Source organism: Dermacentor albipictus, chromosome 3 (genome assembly GCF_038994185.2).
Source record: "Dermacentor albipictus isolate Rhodes 1998 colony chromosome 3, USDA_Dalb.pri_finalv2, whole genome shotgun sequence".
NCBI lineage: Eukaryota > Metazoa > Arthropoda > Arachnida > Ixodida > Ixodidae > Dermacentor > Dermacentor albipictus.
In genome coordinates this window covers 19,603,778-19,623,837 of record NC_091823.1, presented here as the reverse complement: position 1 = coordinate 19,623,837, position 20,060 = coordinate 19,603,778, and the positions used below count along the sequence as shown (strand labels likewise).

Here is a 20,060-nt window from a genome sequence, read left to right as displayed (position 1 = left end):
TAGGTAAAGAGGAATTCTTCAGGCTACCTTTTTCTCTTTACCTTGTAGCAGCGCTCACGCCAGAAGCGCTGCTTCGGCAAGTGAGCGGAGATGACACCACGTCATGCACAGGTGTGTTTTCGTGGCACAAGAGGTACAAAGAGAAAGAGGGACGCGAGGAAGTGGAATATGATTCAAGAAGCAGGAGGCCTTCAACAACCAAGGATGACGGTAACGTCGACCGTGTAAGGCAGGTGTTGTGTGCTAATTTGCGGTTGACTATTCGAATTATCGCCAGTTGAAAATGCGAAAGCACATTGTTTGGAGAATTATCTCTCAAGATTTGGCCATGCGAGAAATTTGTGCGAAGATGATGCCACAGTTGCGGAATTCTAATCAAAAGGAACTTCGTATACACAAGTGTCTGGATATCATCGCACGCCTTCGTACTGACCCAGATTTGCTTTGTTGAGTCATTGCCTGTGATGAGACGTGGGTTTTTGAGTACAAACCCAGAATACAAGTTTTAGAGCAGTCATTGGAAGTCTCCATTGCCACCGAGGACGATGAAAGCAAGGCAGTCCAAGTCAAAAGTGCAAGTCATGCTGTTCGCGTTTTTCGAAATTGAAGGCAACGTCCACAGTGAGTTCTTGCCATATATGGACAGACGATAACTCAGCAAGCTCCCAAATATATTTTGCAGTGTTTACTTCGCTCTGTACGCGAGAAGAGACTGGCGTTCTGGTGAGACAAATCGTGACTGCTGCATCAATTCAAAGCACCAAGATGCAACGTCGTCAGCATCCGGTATTTTTTTGGGAACGAGAAACATCGTCGTCCTAGAACGACCTCCCTATTCCCCTGGACTTGCACGCCCCCTGTGACTTTTTTATTCCTTTTAATTGTCAAAGAAATCCATTTTGAAGGCATGAAAGTCATCAAGAGGGTCGTAACGACGGAGCTACGGAACATTCCAGAAGAATCCTTCAAGTAGTGCAAACAGGCTTGGAAGAGAAGGATGAAAGAGGAGGAAGAGGAAATAAAGAGAGAAGGCCGGGATGTTATCCAGAAATGCATCTGGTTGGCTACCCTACTTTGGGGGACGGGATAGAGGGAACAGAAAGAGAAGGATGGAAAATTGTGTTACACTGAGAGGGACACAACGTAGTTTGCTGTTTCTCACAGAAATAAATCATTTGTGACATCAGCCACGTTACTTTTCAAACAGACCTAGCTCGCATATAACAAAAGAAAGAGAATAAAACAGTCGTAGCTCAGAAACGCAGCTAATTAATTTTTCACAGGAGACCACAGTATCGTATTTTTTTTCGTTCGCTGCTGTCAAGACAAAGTATTAGCAGAGCGAAAAAAAGCGAAAACAGGACAACTCAATCAAGAACACACAAAATGGAGAAGTTTCGTTGATATATCTCATATGTAAGAGCGTCTGCTAGCTTGCAGTTCGTTTTCGTTTCAAAGTACGGTGCATAGCACGTCGAATAACGTTCTAGTCAGTATGTACGTGGAACGGTGTTGCCTTCGACCGTACACATGCAGTCTTGGAAACGCTGAATCATCTTACGTTTTCGCGCACTTGCACAGTGGTAACGAGTCAACAGCTGCAGCAATGACAAGTGGCACGAAGCATTTCTTTGCCCACATTTGTTCAGAATAGAGCGCCGAATAACGGGCGCAGTGCTGCTTTCTGGTGTATACTGTGCGAATCCCGCTACACATCATCTTTCTGGCAGGTGTTCCGCAAATTCGCGAGAAGGCCTTGCACTCGAAAGGCCTTGTACAAAATCCCAGTCTTGGCTTATACGTTGCTCAAGCCAGTGGTGTCAGTTTATTAATATGTGTGCGCACAGGCTCCGGAGCTGAGCATCGATAAGCTGCAGAATTTCGTCACAAGCGAGGCTACAGCTTCTCGTCTGACTGATAAAGTGCGCGCAGAGGTAGTGCTTGGAGAAGTAATCGAGGAATATGTGCGCAAGTGCAAAAAATGTCCCTAAGGATGCGATCTTTGGAACACCTTTTGAAGAATCTGGCGCAAAGTAGAATGCAGGACAATGGGCTCCCACAATGCTCCTTCGTTTCATCTGTAGCGCCTTGAACCGCTATATTGAACAGCAGGGCGCACACCACACCTGATTCGTGGAGCTCAAACACTCGTCAATATTACTCCAAAAAGGGCTTCCTTTTTTATTCTTGTAGCAATTTTACCATCAAAAGGCGAAGAGCAGTCGTGGTGCAATGGTTGGCCGTTCTTAGTTGGCGAAGTGATTTGTCTGGTTAATGCTGACAGCGAACGATACTATAGCCTATAAAATAGGTTCGGGGTTCTGAGTATACTAAAACCTTCTCATAGGGACAAATTGACGAAATGTATATAACGTATCAATTTAACGGATGTAGCGTACATTCATCTAGTTTCACTACTCAATTACACAATACTGTTTTATTAGAACTTACACGTTTTTTACGTTCTTTGTTGGAAGCGATTAAGTGAGCGTGCAACTACCCGATTCTTGGTCTATCCACCATTATGGGTACGTGCCATGTTTTAAAGGCGCATCACTATCATCATCATTAGATAAGAACTGGCCCGTGAACGAGCTCTTCTGGAACTAGCTTAAAGGGACACTAAAGTGAAAAATTATTTCTCCTGCGTCAGTAAATTACCGTTCTACAACACCAAAAACACCACTCTTACAACGATCAGACGTTTGGTAAGCCAGAAAAAGCGCAAGAACGATATACGGGTGGCGACGCCTACTTGAGTTCCCGCTATCTGGGGGCTGTGACGTCTTGGATTTTGATGGCATTTTCTAGGGCCTACTAATTATATATAGCGGTACAGATTGACTACATTGTGTTCTAAAGGAACCAAGCATTAAACATGGCAAGTTTCAGGAACCATTATTCAGCCAACGCGGCCGAAATGCGAAAACATACTTTGGAAACCCTGACGTCACACTGACGTAGCGGCGCTGGGGTTTCGGCGCGTTCACAAAGACATCTTAGAGAGAATCAAAGCACTCGAGCACGAAAACGCTCAACTCAGACGCACAATGACAGAACTGGCTAACGAGAATAGATTGCTTAAAACGCAAATTAGCTCACCAACTGCACCGACACAGGACATGCACATGGACACTTCACCCAGTCCGAATCCCTTCAGCGTAGCGGAATCAGAAACGACTAGTCAAAGCCCACCCGCGAGCACACCAGCCACTAAAAAACGCAAGGTCAAGACCACGGAATGCGACACGCCTGCCAAGGACATAGACGGTAAATTGGACAAGATCCTTAGTACCCTAGGTCAACTACAATTCGATGTCGAGTCACTAAAGAAGGGGCACGACAGACTAGTAGAGGCGGTCGATGGCCTAACGAGCAGGGTAGAAGTGATGGAGAAGGGCTTCGGTGCCAGGATCGAGGGCCTCGAAAGGACCGTCTTTACTCACTCCACGGCACCGGTCAACTCCCCTGCCTCCCCCATGGTCAGAAGGAACACTGCAACAAGCGATGTCGTCACACCCAAAATGGCGGTAAAGTCCGCAACCATAGTAGAAAGTAAAAATGGAGAAGGCAAATAAGCGAGAACCAGCCGAAAGGCACCAAGCGCAACCGAACAATCAAGGCAAGCTTCTAATCTGGCAATGGAATTGTCGCGGGTTCCGCAACAAGAAATCGGTCTTGCAACAGCACATCAGACACACTACAGACAAGCCGGACATCATACTCATTCAAGAGACCAACACCGACACACCAACACTTCCGGGATATGAAACAATTGCCGTTCCACCAACAAAAGCCTGCAGTGGCGTAGCGACGTTTGTCAGTAACAGGCTCGCGTGGGCCGAAATTGACAGAAGTAATCCGGACAGCAAATGCGAGCACTTGTTCATCGAAGTATTTCCCAAAGGCAAGAAGGCTAACAGCATACTAGCACTGAACATGTACAGCAGCCCGAACCACAGAACGCAAAGTTTCAGAAGACTGTTGAAGAAGGCCAGGGACAAAGCCGGGGACAACCCACTGATTATTGCCGGAGATTTCAACGCCCCAAACGTAGAATGGGGCAACGGCGTCACCAGCGCCAAAGGCAGAAATCTTGCCACCGATGCGGAAGAGATGGGCCTCAACCTTATCACGTCCGCGCTCTACCCTACCAGGATGGGCAACTCGGTCTCGAGGGACACCACCCCAGACCTCACATTCGTTCTCAACACCGAGGGGGCCACCTGGCATAATACCGGCGACGACCTCGGCAGCGACCATTACATTGTGGAAACGTCAATAGCAATCGCCTTGAAACCACTACGAAAGTGGAGATACACGGATTGGGATGCGTTTAGACAGATAAGAAAGGAACGTACCGACAAGCCCGCTACACTAGAACAGTGGACGCAAGAACTAAAGGAGGACGCCCGCAATGCGACCAAGGAAATAGAAACCGATGTCCAGACAATCGGGATGGACGCTAAGCTCGCTCACATGCTGGAAGCGAAAAGATCCATACTGCAGAGATGGCGTACCCAGAGACTCAATAGAAGACTTAGGAAAAAGATCGCATTACTGAACAAGGACATTGAGCACCACTGTGTAGTACTCTCCAACCAACAATGGGACGAAGTATGTGCAAGGGCCGATGGCAGCGTGACATATGGAAAAACTTGGAACCTACTCAAACACCTTCTTAACAAAGGTCAAACCAGGAGCTCCCAGACCAAGGCGGCTGACAAGATAGCGAAACGTGAACTCAAAAACTACAGCGAGCAGGAATTTATGGCAAGACTTGCCGAAAGATACATGCCACTCTCGAGCAGCCACGAAAACGAGGCCGAGGCATCCGGTTCCCCGTACACGGGAGCTGACAACCCCGACCTCGATGAACCTTTCACCCTGGAAGAAATCAGGACCGTCCTTCAAAACTTGAATGGCACATCGGCCCCAGGTCCGGACGGTGTTAGTAACAAGGCCCTTCGTAACTTGGACGAAGACTCCGTCCGGTTCCTGGCGGATCAAATCAATCAGGTCTGGGCTTCCGGCAGGGTCCCACCGGAATGGAAGAACGCCACCACGGTTCTCATTCCAAAGCCCAACAAGCCCTCGGGCGTCGAGAACCTCAGACCCATATCACTCACGTCGTGCGTGGGTAAGGCGGCGGAACACGCCATTCAGAACAGAATCTCCAGATTCCTCGAAACCAAGGGACTATTACCACACAGCCTCATCGGATTTAGACCCGGTCTATCAACTCAAGACACCATGATTTTAATCAAGCACCAAATCATTGATTACCCCATTAGAAACGCCAAGGCCATTCTTGGGTTGGATCTAGAGAAAGCGTTCGACAACCTCTCTCACCAATACATTGTGGACACCATTTCTAAACTCAACCTCGGAGCTAGGTTCCACTCGTACGTCAAGTCATTCTTGGATAACAGGACGGCTACGCTCCGATTTGCCGACCTCTCCACGGAGACTCTCTCGCTGGGGAGCAGGGGCACTCCCCAAGGCTCGGTCATCTCCCCTATGCTTTTCAACCTTGCCATGGCGGGACTTGCTGAGAAACTAGGGCAGATCCACGGGCTCGAGCATACCATATACGCAGATGACATCACCATGTGGGTGTCCAAAGGAACCCCGGGCATGGTGCAGGACATCTTGCAAGAAGCAGTGAACGCCATAGAAGAATTTCTAATTCCCACAGGACTCAGATGCTCGCCTACCAAGTCGGAGCTGCTCGTACGCAGACCCACGCAGAAGGGCCGCAGGCCATACTCGTCAGACTTCGATTACAATCAAGAAATTACCGTACGAACCACTTCGGGACACGCCATACCGTGCGTCGATAAAATCAGAGTCCTGGGTATGATCGTAGAGACTAAAGACGTCAATGCCTCTACGGTTCAAAAGCTCATCACCAAAACCAACAACGCTATTGGGCTGATCAGAAGAATTGGCAATAGACACAGGGGCCTCAGGGAACATAATCTCATCAAACTAATACACGCGTTCGTCACCTTTCACTTCGCATACGTTGCGGCAATGCTCAATTGGACACGATCTGAAAGAGATAGACTGAATGCCCAAATCAGAAAGGTCACCAAGCAAGCCCTCGGCATTCCAACCAGCACCAGCAACGAGAAGCTGGGGCACCTGGGCATGCACAACACCCTGGAAGAAATTGCCGAAGCCCAGCAGCGCGCCCAGCTTGCTAGGCTTTCGACGACGCCTCCGGGGCGCACGATCCTAGAGAAGCTAGGCTTTGCGCAAGGAGACATAGAAAAAGACTTTGCGGACCTCCCACGGGACATCAGCGCCAAGATCATGGTCCGCCCTATACCCAGAAACGTACACCCCGAAAACAACAGGGGCAGACGACAAGCGAGAGGACAATTCCTTCTTAACCAAGCCTTGGCGAACCGTGAACGCTCAGCTTTTGTGGACGCGGCGGCATACACGGGAAACAAAGCTTTCGCAGTGGCGGTTGTGGACGGCCGTGGATCCACAAGATATGCAGCCACGGTAATTGCAAGGAAGCCTGAGCAGGCCGAACAGGTTGCGATCGCTGTTGCGCTCACCGACGACAATCTTTCTCATATCTACAGCGACTCAATAGCCGCTATCAGAGCGTTCCAAAAGGGCACGGTCTGCGCACAGGCTCTCAGGATTGTTTCAAAGAAAGAGATTAAGAACCACTTCATATACTGGTTCCCGGCACACTTAGGACCAAAGATCGGCGACGTCCCCAACCTTAACGAGGCGGCACACGAGGCTGCGCGCGCGCTTACAGACCGCGCAGCTTCACCCAACCACTCGGAGAATAAGGACGCGCCCACTACATACAATGAAATCACTAAACACTACTACCTACAACGCAGACAGTATAGGACGCCACACCGCACGCTCACTCGAGCTCACTCAGAATGCTACAGACAGACACATACCCCACTCAAAACAGATTACACCATTACATGCCTGAGCTCTACGACAAGTCTCATTGCACCAATTGCAATACATCCCTTAACGTACATCATTTACTCTGGCCGTGCTCGCAAGCTCACGTAAACTACGACCAGGACAAGCGCAAGTTTGAAGAGGCAATCCGGAGTGAAGAACTCGCTCTCCAACTCTGGGCCGTCCAGCAGGTCCACGACGCCGCCAGGAAACTCAACCTCCCGGTTCCGTCGTGGGAGACGCCCACTCCATGAGAGCCCAAAGCTCTCGTGGCCTGCAGGACCTGAATAAAGTTGATTTCCTTCCTTCCTTCGGCGCGAAATTCAAATACTGATATTTGGACCTTCATTTTCTCATCTAATATTCAAACTATCTTTTTGAAATGACTGCCTGCAGGGTTCTCAAACAATGCTTTATTAGTCTAAACTGATTTACTGTTTCCCTTTAGTGTCCCTTTAAGCTGTCATAACGGTAACTACCATCACACACTGTTTACACCTAGTTGAAAATAGTGTATCGCACCGTTCATATCGTAGGCGGACGCCGACTCGACTCCCAGCGCCAGGCACCAGAGGATGACCTTGGCCACAGCCTCGAGTCCGATCTGCTCTTCGAGAAAGAGCAGGCCCACGTTCCGGGGCTTGTCGGCGAGCTTGTGCGTCCGCTCCTTGATGACCACCACGGCGGCGTAGCCCGTGGCCGAATTGATTGCCGGGTGCTCAATCCGGTGGCGCCATTTGCGCAGCCAGCTCTTGGCGGTCATGTGCGCCAGCACGCAGTACTGGATCAGCAGCAACAGCGCGTAGCCAAACACACCGGCCACGGCCATTGCCAGGTTACGAAGGGGCCGGCCGGGTACGTAGTCTCCCATGCTTCCTGCGTGTGTCCGACGACGAAGAGAGCAGGCAGGGAGATGCTGGTTGTAATAAAAGCAAGAAGAAGAAGAAGAAGAAACTTTAGTAAAGAATAGTCCGGCAGTTCTTGATGTAATAAAATAATAAAAAGCAAGAAAATCTTAGCGTGGCGCGCACACATATATACACACGCACACAGAGAAAGAAAGAGAGAGAAAGGAATGCATGCATTGCATACAATCAGGCACAGTGGTTTCGAATGCTCGCTCATCGAAATCGCTATTCCTATTGAATAGTCCACCCCTATTGAAATACATGCGAAACGCGTAATGTTTTTTTTTTTAAAAGCAGCCGCTGTACTGACGTAAATAAAAATAAATAGATGCTAACCTGCAGGGCCGCAACTTCGAGGCTAAAGAAATAAAAACTTTGATAGGAAGCAAGGACTGAGCAAAAGAAACAGGCTAGCCAAACGGTAACTCAGACAGGAAGACGGGACGCCAACGGTCACCAAGCCAACGTTCTTTTGCCTGCACGAGGAAGACGGAAGTACTTAAAAAAACGCTGGTTAATGATATCCTAATTTGTGGGATTGTACAACCGATATTACGCTCAGCGTTCTTTCAGTGTCGCAATGTGGGTGCCAAGTGAAGGGAAAGGCAGTCGAGGGCAGCAGTGACTTAGATGGAGCGGTGATATTACAGGGTCGGGATAATGTAACGATTCTATTCCGATGCTATTCTTTTTCACACTTCTTGGGTGGTTAGAGAGACGCTCCGCCAACGTCGTCACCGGGATCGGGTGGTCGTGAACGGCTGATGATAAGAGAGGAATCGAGCGAGAGGAGTACTTACATTGTACCAGTCCAGGAAAATAATACGCATTTGGTGAATACGGTTAAAACTCGATACGGGTAGTCGCAAGTCTCGAGAAGGGGTCCTTGAAGTCTCGAGAAGTCTCGAGTCTCGGAAGCCTGGAGAAGCGAGCTGGTGATGACGATTGATTGTATGCAATGAGCCCGCTATAGCGACACTGCGTTCAGAGTCAGTATGTGAGAATGATCACAGCTGTAAAGATGCAGCAAGAAGGGAGGATAATGAACATTGAAACGGGACTTTTACTCGCCTCAGCAAAATCGCGGGAGGGTTGGAAGCATTTCTGGCGTGCTCCTTGAAGAGGCAGCACGTGTGTCGAGTAAGCTCCTGGATAACACTTTGCAGTCTGGCGAACACGGTTTAAATCTTGGACCCGGAACCTCAAAGAAGGGCGACGTAATGCTAACACATTTCTCTCGCATTTACCGCTAAATCGCCAATTATTTTTTTCTGAAATTCCGGTGCATGGGGCTACACACTGAGTGGCCTGCGCGCCTTGGTCCACACTGGGCTGGCACATATGCGCTCACATGCAGTGGTCAGGAGCGAGCACCACGACTAACTTGCGCATTCCGGATGAATGTAAATTTTCACTGGCGTCTTTAATGTGCCGGGATCGTTTCCTCGCTCCAATAACTTCAGTTTTAGTTAAAAGTATAAGTGGTACATGTAGCTAAACGAGAATCATGGTTAGAAAAGGACTGCATGATCCGGAATCCTGCATGCAAACTTCATGCGCCCGAAAAGTTATTTTCGTAATTTCATTAAAGGCTTTCCTTTTATTGCGTTAGCAATTATATGAACACTCCAGGCGAATTTTTTTATGTCCGCATCGCCGTGATGTTCCGTCTAAAGCCGATAACACAGTCACTTCGCGGCGTGTGATGTATGTGCGAATAAATGTGCACGAGCGGAGCCTGCGATCGCGGCTCAGTCTGATGCGTGCAAGGGAGGAAAGCCCAGATGAAGCGCGCCGTCTTCTGTCGTGCGAAAGGCCGTGGGTAAATGGGAGGGAGGGAGGGAAGGAGGTGGGGCTGCGTTGTTCTCCGGCAGCAACTGCGTATTCGGCGACCGCGCACAAGGGGAACCGATGATCGTGGCTCAGTCTCGCGCGCGAAAGGTAGGAGAACGGGAAGGCTGTGCAGAAGGGAGGGTGGGTGCCGTTCTACTCCGGCAGCAACTGCGTACTTTGCGCGGTTGCGCGCCGTCACGCGCGCCTTATCTTGAAAGCGATCTGCATGCAGACGGCTAGTACCTTTGTGCGTGCTGTATTCTTGCCGCTCAGTTTGCGTTGCAGCGACAGACAGCACGAAGGTCACTTCGCGCGCTGCTGCTGCCGCTCTTCCTCAGGCCAGCGTTTTGTCACCGAGTGTCCATGGTTATCGAATGTGATGTTCATGTTTGCCTGTGCGCGCTGATACCATGTTTCTTAATTTTTTTAGTGAGCGGATGTTTCCAAGTTTATATGGGGGATAAAACCACTATCCTTACTTAGTATATAGTTTATTAATTTGCTATCGCAATCGATGCTTCGCCTTTCGGGCGATACTGCAACTCTGTTATTATTTATTTATTTTCAGTTATCGCACTGCGCACTGACTTCTCTGACGCCTTTAGATGAGTCGCACAAAAGACGTTGTTTCTTTTTGTGGCGTTGTATTATCGCAAACGTTTCCAATGTTTGCTGCCACGTGTACAAGCGTGGTTTTGCAATCGGTGTCCCGTGTCGCGTAATGCAATAGGACTGACTAGCAGGCACTACTACGTTCCGCAAAGCAGCAGAGTGTTGAAGGAGGAAATTAGGGGCGCTGTACTGCTTTTATTTCCTCAAACCCTTCAACGAAGGCTAGAAAAAGAAATTCACGTGAGGGTCTCACTATAGACAGCTGCGGCAAAGCTGCCACGTGCACGAGAAGGTGAGATCAGATGCAGCTGTGTGCTGCACGCTGCTATGAGTTGCAATTAGAGTTGCGCCCTCGCCAATACGTTAGGTTGCGTTACTGGTGGAGGCGATAACCGACAGACTCCGCCCTTGAGGATACTTGGGACAAGCCAATGTGCTGCTGTTATATTCAGGAAAATATAATGTGCACATTATAAGCTCATAGTTTCAGTACACTCTCAATTTTCCGTAGGTGGCGATGACGCCATGGTGGTGCCGTGGCATCGACTGGTAACGCGACGCCATGAGGAGACACCCGAACGCGCTGCCATTCGTCGATAAATGCACACCAAAGTCTGTCTGATGTGGCGCTGAAGAGGCGACATGCTAACGGGCGGCCCTCCATGATACCCCACGCATTTTCGATTCGCTTGAGTCCGGAGCCAACAGGCTCGTTACTCCTATTAGTAGTTCATTATTCTTCTTCCAGCATATCACCGACAAATGTCACAGTCACCCCTTCTCGACAGAATATAAAGAAAAAAAAACACTTCGTAGAGCAAGCGCGCTGATTTTACTGATCACCGAGCTCGCACACATTCGGAACACAAACTTTGCACCACGGAAAATAAAACACGTTGCATAGACAGATCGGCTATGACATGAACTTGATTAAACGCGGTACGGAACTGCAGGTACGGCTTGAATTGAACTTAAATACTCGGTATTTTCTGAAAACTATATTGCAATGCTAAACAAGTCTCGCATGACCGGGTTCAATCAATACAAACATTGCTTGAGAGCTGTCGACATCGCGACGCATAAGAAAAGTTTATAAGACGCGGTCTGGTGAATAATTTACTTCCAGACGCATCGCCCTTACTTATTGCGTACATAGGTTATGCGGACGCTATGGCTTACGTTGTCTACAGTGAACTCTCTTTAAATAGAATTCACCAGGCGCATTTCTGCCGTCGCTGTGATGTTCTGTACAAAGCCCAAGTGCGACAATATCGTCGTCGCGCGCCGTATGCTGTATGTGCGAGTGAGTGCGTGCTAGGGCGAGCCGGCTATGGCGGATCAATCTCGGGCGCGCAAGGGAGGAAAGCGGGGAGGAAGCGCACCGTCTTCCGCCACGCACAAGGCACTGGGAAAAGGAGTGGGAGGAGGGTGGGGGGCGTTCTAGCGGCGGCTGCTTTTGAAAGCGGTCTGTGATGGAGACACAGTGCCCCGATTGCTGATAGCTTCGTGCGCGCTATTTTCCCCGCTTAGCTCACGTTGAAGCGTCAGGAAACACGAAGATCAATTCGCTCGCTGCTGCTTCTGCGCGTCCTCGCTCCAGAGTTTTTACAGCAAATTTCTGCGGTCATCGAGTGAGACGCGCTCATGTTTGCTTGCTCGCGCGTGACTTCATGCTTGTTGATTTGGTTGATAAGTGAGATGAATACGAGTTTTTACGGCCGATAAAACTGCTATTCTTACTTCGTATAGCTGTCTACTAATTTGCTATCGCAGTCGAGGCTTCACTTTTTGGTTGAAACTACGACTTTATTTTTTACCTGACTTAAGTTATTGTGTGAAGCATAAAGAGCACCTTGCGACAGAAATGACGGAATTGTCTTTGTAGTCTCAACGTGCAGCCAGTATAACGTAATCTGCTGCAATTATCCGTATACCATGTATGCAAGCACACAACATCACACTGGCTTCTGCAGGACATTGCCATGCTTTGTAGTAGTGTGACGTCCTGATCGTACTCCTGTGCGCTCTGAGAGCGCTGCGCAACGGGAACTCTGATACGCACGTTCACTGCGAATGCATGTCAGCATTTGAGTTCGTGACATTGTCGTCGTTCGTTAATAGTGGTGCGTACAGTGGCATAAATCGGATCACAAGTGCAAGGGGACACGACCACACGTTGCTCGCATAGACGCCGTTTGGACCAGTGTATAGTGATAGTCATTTGTAGCTTGTTTTTTCGAACAGTGCAGCCAGAGTATGCGCGCAGCTGTGCGACGCGCATGCATTTGATTGCGTAGTTCCGTATGCGTGCATGTCACAAAATGAAATAGTGAATGAGGTTGCTGCTGCGTCAAACCATCCTAGTTAAACCCGAGACCTAACATATCTTTCCAAAATTGGAGTTTACTGTTGTGCACATGTTAAAAAAAAGGAATTCGCAAATAAGGCTGTTGCTGCTACGTCAAATCATCCTAGTTTTGCCCGACACTTTTAATTCCCAAATGGGGTTATACTGCGCAAGCGCTCTAAGGCTCAAATTGTTTACACCTCTATCTTCGAACTGTCAAAACACAAAAATGGATATTGGACACGCATGGGCTCGTCATCCCAATGGCAAGCCGCAGAAGCCCCCTAGCGCAGCATTATACGCGCAAACTGGTTATCAATTTCATGAAATGAATAATTTACGAGTTTGCCTCCTTGGTGTTTAAAAACTGACTCTAAAGAAGCATTATACGGAAAGATGCGCCATTAAGTTTGCATCTAGCTGACCAGGCAGCCTCCCGCGCCAAAGGTTTGGCAGTGGCGTCAACACTAGTTCCGCCACCAGCCTGGACCACTGCAACAAGGGTAAACACGACAGTGCATGCGGACATTGGAGCGCAGCAGAAGCTGTGAATTTAAAGGAAAGTAAACTTCACTCGTAAGGAATCAATGGCTTTCTGGTAATACCCGAGGTAACATTACATATTGTTTTCCCTTCAACTCTTAGTGACATTTCGTGTTCAAGGGTTTGGGAGAATAAAAAGTATAGAAACAATAACAGCAACGACGACGACGATGGCAAAACCAGCATTGATGACGGTGACTATATACGACAGAGCGTATTGGTATCTTCAGACGCGAAAATGGCTAGAGCTTTTTTGCGCTACACGAAGCTTTTGAGCTGCGCGAAGAATATTTCCATGCAATCGCTTCCTTCTGGTTATACTTCTTGCAAATAAATAAGATCATGAGTACAAATAGCTTGTTGCTTGTTCATCAGTTGTGATTGTTTAACAACATATGTAACTATAGCGTGAAATAAGAACTTTCACCTACAATCAGCGATCACTATATACGTCATCTGAAACGCAAGACCCGGATTTGCAAATCCTCTCTTGCGTAAAGTCTACTTTGGGGGCGTACGGCGGTGGCCAGTGGCAACGACCGATACGACAATTGGACAATCAGTAAAGACCCTGGTGATTCGAGTTCAGAGCACTTATGAAAGAAAAGTATGGTGAATCTGGCTTCAATGACTTCCGCAAAACTAAGTGTGCGGTTCATGGTTTTGGCAATCCTTCCGCTATGTTCTTGATATCCTTTATGCGACAGCCGTCGATAGGGGGCTCCCGGAAAACTTCAAGCCATGAAGCACGTTAAGTAATGCAAGCTTTATCAGTCCGACTCCAGGCATAATGAGTGCACACGAAGCGGCGCCGATTCAGTCATCGGCTCTTGGTTCAACCCTGCTCACACTCACCTGCTGTGGACCGCAGTTCTCGCCGCTCTCTGCCTACAGGAAGCCTGTTACAGCGCCGCAAAGTCGCAGGTATAATACCGGCGCACAAACCGGCGAACTACACCACTGATAATCATCTGCGCGACGCCGTCGACCGCCAGCCCCTGCAGCTGCGGCTGGTTCGCTCCCGCTCAACCGCTCTCCCGCGTACGCTTTCCCGCAGAGAGGCCGGCAGGCGGAAAACGAAAGGATGACAGCAAGAGCGCCGTCGCTTTCGAAAGGGCAAATACGTCGTGCTAAACCAGACGTACCGACGCGCCTGCTGTTCTGCGGCTACGTCAAGCAGAGTTCGAGTACTCCGCACTGAGCCGTCGAGGTCAGCGGCACGCGCCTGATGAGTGTAAACCCCGTAAAACTGGGCACTGCACTCGAGGGCGCTTGTGGGCGTGCGGATTTTATGAAGTTGCAGGGGTCGCGAAACGACCACAATTGGAAGTAGACGCTTAAATTGTTAATCGGCAAGTGTGCATGGACACGCCCAAAATCGGTCGCTGATTTTGAAACGGGCGGCTGGAAGGCAAGCGAACTAACGAGCCACCAATCATGAAATCGTGGTGACCAAACGCGCTGCGGCTTAAGCCACAGACGGAAATTTCTTTACCACTAAGTTGCACTCCATAAATTCGCGCACTTCACGTTTAGTGGCTAGTGTCTTCACCGCCACTCACATTGTTATACTGTAGCTGCTGGTACTATCCTGATCGGGTTGCTTGAATGCATCGGGAAGTTGTGTTGGTCACTTAAATCGTATACGTTCCTTCATCACATTTAGCCTACGAAACTGTGGCATCTCAAAGACATTTTCACTGCTTTTGTCCACAAGTTTCAGAGGTATCAACAAAAAATCAATCACTGAAGCACTGACAGCTGCCGAACGAGAACTTTCTTTGCAACACTGTTCTGCTGCGATAGCAAGCATGAGCTGGAAATGTGCCGTTCGCGCTCGTTCTTCCGCCTGCTCGTCTGTCACCCAAGCGTGACCACGTAAATAAAACACATACCGTAATAAGGCAATCAATGACACGACAACGAAGATTGTGGAGCGCGGACTACGATGTAACCGCCGCGATACGACGACGAAGGTAGGACGACGACACTTCACTGACTGACATCAAAGAGAGCGATCACGTAGAATCACAAAGATAACATATCGTGCGGCCGAGAAAAGCATAGGGGAAATTATTTGCAGTTTTTTAATTGAGGTGTAAAAATGACAACCCAATAGGGAGTGGTGTGCATTTACCAATTGCGCACTTACCAGTTGTACTACGGCGGCGGCTGTTCCAACTTCAACATTGTTGGGTCAGCTGCCTGCTCCAGAAAGTTCACGCGACTCCATCGGTTAAAATAATGTTGCACATCCGCTGCGCCACTGTCATGAGTGGCGCTGGCTAACACTTCCCACGTTATATCATGTACACATAAATACGTAAATACCCAAAAATCTGGACGTGGGAACAGCCGCCGCCGTAGCACAATTGGTAGTGCAAATATGCATGCGTATTGCGAAGGTCATGGGTTCGGCTCCCACCGGCGGCAAGTTGTTTCTTCGTCCACTTTCATCTCTTAGCTTCAAAAACAACAAATAATTTCCCCTATGCTTTCCTTGGCCTCGTTATCTGTTGGATTCATGTGTTTGTGACTAACGAAAATCGGGCCGCTCTGGTCGCCTTCTTCTCGGTCCAGATCACGTGGGACTATTTGAACGCGTCGAGAAGTCGAGGGCTCATATTGCATTTGTAGTCATCCAGTCAAAAATATAAAAGTGCTGCTGGAACTTTGGCGACTCTTTCTCTCTTACGGTATTATCCTATAGGCACCAAGCCTCGATCCTTACCCGCCGAGTGGCACAGTGCCTCAGGCACTTCCCACACGGCGGCATGACAGTCGAATGTCAAGACGCCACGAACGAGCCCTACGATGAGGCACAGCTGGCCTAAGAAGCGTATTTCTGCTCTTCCTTGGCACTTTCCGTGTGTGTCTTGGAAATCGCGCGCTCGGCTCTGAGGAACGTCGGTTAGGGACGCACCGCAAAGCTTGCTTGACAAACACGTTCGCTCGAGGAAGTCTGCAGCAGTCGCGAACAGTGCGAGGGAGAAACAGAGAGATCGCTTCCGGCAAAGCTTTCGACAGTGTGGACCCAGCACGACACGCCTCGTGCCCCGTCTGGAGGCATCTCAGCGTCCTGAAGGAAAGATAGGAGAGAGACCACAAATCGGTTCCATCTCTCCGCGCGAATTTTAACGGCGGAAAATGTCGGTCACATGCGGGCCTCGTCGGACAGGAAGGGCGTGATAAGCGCTGCTGATAGAGTATTGCGACGGGTAATAAAATTGAAACGGTGGGCCGCACACGTGTCCACGGAATCGCTGTATATACCGCGCCGCAAGCTCCAGTGCTTGCGCAAACTCGCGAACTTCGCGGGAGCACATGCGAGACTAGGCAGCTGGTGGTGGTCGTGTTGACCTTCTCGATCGTTTAAATTTTCTGCAAGTATTTGTATGTGTACTGCTTCACTGTACGAACTGAATTATTGTACTTATTTGAAAAGTATCAGGCGCTGATGTAAAAAGTATGTATTGCACTAACGAACGAACGGTTATTTTCCTTGTACAACTTTATTTCGATTCGTCTTCTATGAAAATCCTGTCCTCGCTAAACCTCTTACTTACAGACACTGCCACACGAGGAGGCTTCATTTCACATTTTTATGGGTCATTTCTGTAATCGCGGCTGCATGAGGATAATGCGGTACTTTTGAACAGAGCGTTCCTGTGTCCCATGCTTGTGCTGCAGCGCGTTGCTTGCGTGTCTGGAAAGCTCGCCTTTTGTGCTTGGGTACATTCCGCAGTTTAGCTCACCCCGTGACTTCATACTCCGCAGTTCTTACACGCCGAGGGTGAGATATTCCCTGCACACGACTAATCTTCCTCTCCTTTTCAGATGCAGGGTACAAATGCATAACTGTTGTTCCAATGGGCACTTGTGTTCTGCCCTTATCGAATGATGCCATTCGCATGTGTCCTGTGTGTTTCTCTTCTCCCTTCGTCTGCGCTGTTCACCAGGCTCAGACCACGAGGAAGGACGCTGCGAGAACTGCAGCTCACGCCATCATAATCCTTTGGGAGAGAAAAAAGGGTAGTTAACTTGGTCTAACTTCTGCTTGATTATGATGTAGGTCTCCGTGCCTGTGACCCTTTTCCAACGGTCGATGATCGTAAAAGTAAGCCCTGATTCTTCTAACAGAATATATATTTTTCGGAGTTCTCGTACAGCTTTCTTTCCTTTGTCTAGAGTTGCGATCTGTTCTCGACATGCGTTCCCCACTTATCGCTCGCTCCGTCCGTAAATTAAATCTACAAAGGTGCGGTTATTGCTTCGAAATTATCACGCATCAGCTGGTTTGCTTCTAGCCCCTGCCCTCCCGCTTGGAATGCACAGTAATAGTGAGTGTCGTAGTATTTTGTTGAGTCAGTTTCCGTCAGCAAGTAAGCGTAAGCTATGCACAAGGTTGGAGGTGAACACGGCGCACGCTGGACAGCATCACTTATGTAGCAGTTCGTCGGACAAAACTGCCGCACTGCGTCGCAAGCACTGTTCGAAAAACTGTCAGGTGTTAATTTTCTGAAAATGATTAATCTGCTAGCCTCTGCGTTGAAGTGTCCTGATTACAGAGAGATCGCACTATGTTTGGCATGGTTCATACGTATACGATCCTATATGTATGTTCAGTATCTGTATCACAGCTTCACTGTGCTTACCAGTCAGTGAGGGGGGACGCCGAAAGAACTGGCTTTATCAGATGTTCCCTACTGTCGATTTCTAAACTAACACGTCTGCAGTATGCTACGAGATAAATAGTGTATATATATACGCTCTGCAACAATACCGGACACAATTTTGCTGACTTTAGAATGTTATTCAAGTACACCAGCAAGCCACAAACTATAAAAAAAAAACAAATCCGCCATAATGCGACGTGCAGCTTAGCCGTACAAGAACTGGTGGGCGGTTCTGGTTTATACTTTCGCAGGTGGATATCGACCCTTTTCGCGAAGCAGTTTGCTCTAGAGAAACGAGATGGCGCTTTCGACGGCACGCCGCACTTTGCCTCAGCTAAGCGAAAGCGACGAATGCGAAACCATTACCTCTTCTGCCCTTTTTCTGGCGATCACCTGTCGGAAATGCAACTGGGTTTTCGCTAACGCTTTGTGCTCCATTCATGCTACAAAATATGGACCGGTGGAATGAAGACGTGTGCAGTAGTTGGCTGTTAAATTGCGACTGGCATATTAAGGAAGGAAATGAATCTGTGGGTCCAAGTTTACGGACCGCTACTAAATAAGGACTCCATGTGTTGCCGACTCTTCGCGATGGACAGCTTCCCCCGAGGATAAAAGGTATGACCGCCATTCCACTGCCCTGAAGAGAGGTGTAAGCGAAGCTCGGGATCCGTGGCTCTTCCTTGTCGTAACGCCTCGCCTTCGCGCTCCCTAACGGCGAGGTTGGCACGCCGGCGAAGAGCCCTTTCTCGAGCCAGCGTTGCTCGAGCGAGTTCCCGGCAGCGTTCATCAAACGCCGCCTTTTCTTCGGCCGAACGCACGACGCACGGCCGACCCATCACAGCTCCGAGAGTGTTGTGACGCGAGAAACACTTGTTCCTCTCACGTTACCGAGACACGCGACTCCTATCGAACGACGTCAGGAGCGCGGCGACGCAGCAGGATTCTCCGTTCAACGGGTCTATTTTTTAAAAGCAATCCCTGCACGTGTGCAGCTCAGAGCGACAGGCGGCGTTCATCAAACGGCGCCTGTTCTACGGCCGAACGCAAGACACGCGGCCGACCTATTGCAACTTCAATTGTGTTCTTACGCGAGAAACCCTCGTTCCTCTTACGTTATCTATGCACATGACTCCTATTGGTGGAGAGATGACAGCAGTAGCGAGGCGGTGCAGCAGGATTCTCTGTTCAACGGGTCTATTGTTTGGTTGTCTCTTTTTTTTTTACAGCAATCCATGCACGTGTGCAGCTCTGAGAGCAACTGGTTTTTTAACGTTACACCGCCGGCGCAGGCCAGCGTATACAAGCTTCACTTGAAGAATTCACTCATCGGCCAGCGTTGTAGCGGTAATCTCCAAAGAAAGGACTTCAACCCCGGAATGCCTGCACGAGCGAGTACCGCTACATCTGCGGTGACAAATAGAGTACCGCGGCTTCTTGGTAGTAAGTTTCTCGTATGTTATCTACATACATCCGCCCCAACTCACACAAAAGCACGCGAACGCCAACGTATCAAGAATAAGTGAACGGGCGCACATTTTATTCAGTGCACCGAACCGTGGGTTAACCGTATACACCAACAGACCGACAGCACACTAATGTTCAAAGCTGAACGTTTCATAATGGCCACACAGTAAGCGAGTGACTAGTGATAATACGTGTTTGCTACAAGCTATTGCAACGTACAGAACATCTGCGTTACTAGCCTTGTACACAGCAAGAACAAATCTATCGCAACTGAGCGCACCTGTGAGAAATCAGGTAGAAAAACAATCCGATAGTGACCGCCTGGGGAGTTTGACTGAGTCAGAAACGTGACAAGCCACTGCTTAAAATTATTTGCTAAATGAAGAACAAAAAGCTAAACAAACTAAAATTGATTAAATCCATAAGCGGAAAGTAAGGATAGCTCGGAATATATTTTTAGCCGCGCGCTTTAATTACAAGCGCCATATACGCTGCTCGCGCCGTTTGAACAAAGTGTAATGAACTCCGAGAACGCTTAATATTCTGCAGCTTTAGCCAAAGTTTCGCGTGTCATCCACCCAGTCACCGTCTACCATATCCGCCGGAACAGATGTTTGCAAAGCCGCAGCGGCGTCATGTACGTCCATTGCAAACACAGAGCCAACGGAGACAGCTGAGGCAAGCAGGTGACGCGTCACCACGTGATCAAACATGGCAGCGCCCACG

The 20,060-nt window shown here is 48.9% G+C and overlaps 1 protein-coding gene across 2 annotated transcripts in view; it reads right to left on the bottom strand.

The window, feature by feature from the left end:
* The window catches only part of LOC139057817 (dehydrodolichyl diphosphate synthase complex subunit nus1-like), a 39,519-nt gene extending 25,244 nt beyond the window's left edge, over window positions 1-14,275 (bottom strand). Inside the window, exons 1-2 of one of the 2 annotated variants that reach the window (XM_070536573.1) lie at window positions 14,047-14,275; window positions 7,471-7,824 (exon numbers count right to left, since the gene is read on the bottom strand). In XM_070536573.1, the coding sequence (XP_070392674.1) occupies window positions 7,471-7,819 (349 nt within the window). In that variant the 5' untranslated portion in view covers window positions 7,820-7,824; window positions 14,047-14,275. Of the gene's footprint in view, window positions 1-7,470; window positions 7,865-14,046 lie in introns of both variants that reach the window. The other variant, XM_070536572.1, reaches the window with a different exon arrangement.
* Window positions 14,276-20,060: the final 5,785 nt, after the last annotated feature.